This window comes from Drosophila serrata, unplaced genomic scaffold, assembly GCF_035046125.1.
Source record: "Drosophila serrata isolate PLE 108 unplaced genomic scaffold, ASM3504612v1 contig_78, whole genome shotgun sequence".
NCBI lineage: Eukaryota > Metazoa > Arthropoda > Insecta > Diptera > Drosophilidae > Drosophila > Drosophila serrata.
The window spans coordinates 130873-135896 of NW_028256976.1; the positions used below are offsets into that span (position 1 = coordinate 130873).

Sequence of the window (5024 nt, forward strand, 5' to 3'; positions counted from 1 at the left end):
AAATTATTTCACAATTCGAATATATTCACAAGATGTTTGCATGGGTTTTACAGCTTGTAAAGGCATTATGACACTTCATTGTTGCTTTCACTCATTGAAGGAGAAAGAGCAGTTTGTTTCAGATTTTTTTGTTACAAAGCTAATGGTCACACTGGTAGAAAAGGTACTGAAAACATAAATGTAGTGTCATAACCCCATTATACCAAAGGTTCATATCTATTAGATATTATCTAAGACCCATACGAAGTAGAACTGTTCAATATTTGCAATAATTGTTTAAATTTTTCTTCCATAATTTTCATTATAAAACATATTTTAAATAGTTAGAAACCTCTTAAGATATCCCATTGCAATGGAAATAGGATACATACCTTGTACAAGAGTGCGGAAACGTCTTTTAATTTCACTCCCGAGTTTCTGAGCTTATGTCAAAGGAGCGGTGGAATCTTGGTGTGTTGGCAGGATAACACCAATTTCGCTTATGACAGTTATTACAAATGCTACTTGTCTGTGCGCCAGAAAAAATGAGCAGCAGCCAGAATCGCTCCCACATCTCGTTTATCCCGCAAATGAAAAGATATTGTTGGGCCATTCCGGAGCTCCCTTGGCGCTCCTTTGAGCACCAAACCCAGTCATTGAAGTTTCTTTTTTGGGGGAATCGATTGTGCTGGCAGAGAAGTGGAAAAAATCAAGAATCTCAACAAATATCATATTAATGAAGTGAAGAGTCAACTTTGACATATGCTGACTAACAGACTTATTATATATCAGTGAATGCACTGGAATAAAAAACTTTGTAAATGAAATATCATAAAACAAAATACATTTCATGTAAAACGAATAGAGTATACATACACTAATATACATACTTAATGAATATTTTATGAATAACTTTTCTTAAAAGACGTTCAGTAGACTAACCTTATTTAGTTTCCAGAGCTTCGTCTCAGATCTTTATAATATTATAAGCAATAAATTCGTTTATGAATTTTTTGCTTTTTACTTAGCTTTGACTTTCAGCTTTATTTCGGGTGCACAAGTTCAATTCTGGCACAATCGCTAGAGAAAGCTTTTCTAAAAACATTCTTAGACTGTCGTTATCATTGTTGATTATTCAGGCTCTTGCTGAAATAAAATTATAAACTATAGAACCAAGTAGAAGAGCTATAGTCGAGGATGACGGACTAAAAATACCCGGTACCCAAAGAGTTCTGGGAAATATTAAAAAAGAAAACAAGGAGAGATTCCTGCTTTGGCACTTAGCTAAGGGTTATTTTACGCTACTGGAACCTATTATAAATAAAAACATTTTCGATGGAATTAATAGAAAGACATTGAAAGGGAGCAATATATTAAATTGTTTATATATTTTTCTCTATTTGAGAAACTTATATAGTTATTGTTATTATCCAGAGTTAATAACATGTCCCATTTCGATGGCCGTATTGACAACATTTTTGGGGAAAGTGGTACGTTCTCTGCTGACATAAAGCTCGAAGATTCGCATTGCAGTTGTTGTCGTTCATTCCATAACTTCCTGATCTCTTCCAGATGTGGACGCAGTGCTCAACACCTCCGGCATTATCAGGTTGTCCGTGAGTCCATCCGGATGAGGTCAGAAGCTGACCCGTGGCTATGGAATGGAACATACCCCGAGCTCTGCCGAGGTCCCAGTAGGAAACCCAAAACAGATCGTTTGCTTCGGTATTAAAGCCGTGCTTAATCAAATGATCGGATACTGCCTCCAGATCGGCGATGGAATCAAAGGTTGCCAGGTCAGCGCCATGGGCAACGCAATGATCGCGTGCGGCATAGAAATTTGTTTTTATAGGCGATATGTAGTAGTTCTTAGGACCACCACGAAAGAAATCTGTTTTGAAAATAGGAAAGAAATGCATACATAAGAATATAAATAGTTCATGTTTAATTAAGTGAACTCACCATTGGCCACAGCTCTAACGCTGAAGACCGAAATGCTGACCAAAATACAGAGAGCTGCTTGTTTGTACATCTCACTTCTATTGTTTTTTCCAGACTGTTGCACTAATCTTTAAGTGATCTATTTTTATAGCCAGCTTCTTCGTCTGTATTAGTCTTATCTCGTTAAACCAAGAATAATGCTAATTAAATTCAAATACATAATTTTGGCAAAATCTAAGCACGTGTCTATATAATATACTTAGATTACGTTTCAAGAGTGGTAAAGAACAATGAAAAGGAAACAATTATTGCATAATTAAGCACATAAATAATATACATTATAGTTTGCAGTTGATTAAATTATTTGAAAATCGGAAATTGACTGCAATAATTGAAAAGGTGTTATTTTGACTGCAATAGTTTGCAAGCGGAAAACTAATATGGTTCATTGGTAGGAATTTTTGAGTTTAGTTTGAAAGAATTAATCTAAAGAAAATATTAATGTATATTTTGAATGAAGTAATTAGCAACCTACAACAAAAAAATTATTATAAATATATATACATTTAATTATAAGATATTTGTATCTGAGTTTATTTAAATCTAAGTAAAGAAAATCATTTTCGAAAGACAATGCTTAAAATTTCTTAACAAGTTCTTAAGGTTTTCACCACAAATATTTGAAAATACTTTTTTCGTTTTTGAACTGTAACTGCATCCGTATAAATACATAAAATGAAAGAATTGGATAAAAACGTTATTTGAAATTTGGATTAAAGAATACTATCCCTCTTGCTTATGAGTTTTGAAATTAATAAATTCTGAATTACTAAGCAACTAGCTCTAGTAGTTCTAAGTCCTAATATGCACAAATGTTATAACATATGCCAGAAATTTCCTGTCCCAAGCTCACTGCTTAAATTCCTCTTTTTTAATACAATACTTTTGTTTTCCCATCTGATTTAGGCATCCATGCCAAAGACTTGCTTAAAATAGACAGACATTTGCATTATAATTTGCAGGGTGAAACAGAATCGCTGGAATATCCATATATATGCGTGTATGTATACAAAAAGGTGTCAAAGGCCTTTTGTTCGCCTGTCAATGACAAGCAGGCAAAAGTGTGCCAAAAGAGTCGACAAAAGACTTTGTTAACCCCAAAAACGACAGCGACATCGACTTTGTCAGCTGAGAAAATTGTGTGCAAAATTCAAATCTCTCCCCTTTTTTTTGTATTTTGCTTTTGGGCCAAGTCAACGGGCCGGTCGACGGCCGCTGTCGTTGCCAGGCAGCCCTTTTAGGCCCGATGCCATGTCTAACATAATTTAAAGCCGTAGAAAATCGTCGAAGTCTGGGCATTTGGGGGCCATAAGCTAAGCGCTGTCAGGCCTGCCAGTTGACCCTGACGAGCAGTCGAGCAATCGATTTGCCAAAGACCCAACGACTTTTACAAGCCTGTCACTTGACTTGGTCCTCGGTCGTTGGTCCTTGGTCCTTGGTCCTAGGTCCTTGGTCCTCGCTCCCTTTGTCGGCCGATTTTATGCGGCTACATTGTCAAGGAGGGCCAAAATCGACGTGTGGTAATCGGGTCTCTGGAGCATGGGCGATCCTAAGTCGGATTAGTGACACGCCCCGAACGCACGCAAACACACGGAGGCCATAAAAATTAAATGTTTAGCACTCTAAAAGATCAGGTATTTATATTTAAGAAATTTTTATTGAAAAATCAGTGGCTGAGAAAGGAAAACTAAGCCTAGAAAGTGGGTAATGTGGGTCTAATCACGACTTTTGTCCTCGTTCTCGATGGTTTCCTATAAGATATGTATAAAAAAAAAGAAGCAATTTTTGAAAGATATTTTTAATTTATGTATATTTCTTCAGTAAATGTATATTATATATATTTAAATTAATTGCAAATTACATTTCCAAATACAATTTTTCCTCTCAGTGCGGCACATTTTGCATTGTCTCTGGTGCAGGCCGTATCTTGGATTTCAATTAAATGTTCTCCGCCCTCTAATCGAATGAGGAGAAAGCCATAACTCAGTCAAGGCTGCTCCTGCCAGCCGCGAGTGTCCTGCGATTCAATTATGCTGCACCCCTCGACCCCTCCTCATTCGCCTCCAAAACTAATCGTAATTGAAGACTGAGCCGCGTCCTTCGCCTTCTCAGGTGTGCGTCTGTACTGGTCTCATTATTTATGGATTTGTTAGTGCAATTTGGCTTAATTAAGGTGTTGGACGTCGTCAGATCTGGTATTGTGTGCAAGGACAGAGAGGTCCAGAGGTATGCCAAGCTCTTAGCATCCTTCTAAACAGAGCCACAGAGCAAACATGGTTTTTGGTTAAAACACTTTAAGAAATTGATTTCCGGAATTTAAACATAAAAGAGTTTTGACAAAAAGCAAAGCTTAGAATTTTAAAGACAGCGTCAGGTGACAGAATTTATTTATTTATTTATTTGTACACTGTATACTTAATTACAAATTAAGCTACAGGATGAGTGTCAGCCATAGCTGCTGAGGCTTTCGGCTGAGAGGTGACAGAATTAATTGTACACTCTCTAAAAGAAATGATAATTATTTTAATACCATTTTATACATTTGAAATGAACCAATTTACATTCATCTACCATTCTGTTTTCGTTGTACAATTTAAGGTAATATTTCAGTGCTATTTTCTGGTAATTGAGGGGCATAAATGCCATAACGCATATATGTATTTATTTTTATTTCTATGGCCAAGAGTGTGCGCTGCACTTATCCTTTCACTTGATGCGCATAATGAAGAGCACTTTGCGCTTATAAAAGCAATGGCTAAAAACAGGCAACAAAACAAACTGTGCTGCAAACAAATAAACAAACAAACACAGAAACGTCAACGAGCGTGCGATTCGCATAAAAAAAGCCTGTTGGTCCAAATGAAAGGCGTGGCACTGGGAGGAGGGGGTTTTTTTTGTGGGATGCTGCATTTAGCCAGCTTGAGATCACACCCACACATGCAGAGCCATGCGTGTGCGAAGGACACGAGGAGTGACTGCAAAAATAGTATATCATAGCGAGGGAAGTTTAAAGTGTTTCTGGATTTAAACGGGATTTGTACTTT

The 5024-nt window shown here is 36.7% G+C and overlaps 1 protein-coding gene across 1 annotated transcript; it reads right to left on the reverse strand.

Moving 5' to 3' along the window:
• Positions 1-1415: 1415 nt before the first annotated feature.
• Positions 1416-2011, reverse strand: LOC110188001 (C-type lectin 37Db-like). Its single transcript, XM_020957524.2, has 2 exons — positions 1942-2011; positions 1416-1870 (listed from the first exon to the last, which is right to left on the reverse strand). Exons 1-2 carry the CDS (start codon positions 2009-2011, stop codon positions 1416-1418), a joined length of 525 nt encoding a protein of 174 aa, XP_020813183.2.
• Positions 2012-5024: the final 3013 nt, after the last annotated feature.

Coding starts and splice junctions, on each gene's coding strand:
- LOC110188001 (XM_020957524.2), bottom strand. CDS start 2,011: ATGTACAAACAAGCAGCTCTCTGTATTTTGGTCAGCATTTCGGTCTTC. Junction 1,871..1,941: donor CGTTAGAGCTGTGGCCAATG/GTGAGTTCACTT, acceptor TTTTCAAAACAG/ATTTCTTTCGTGGTGGTCCT.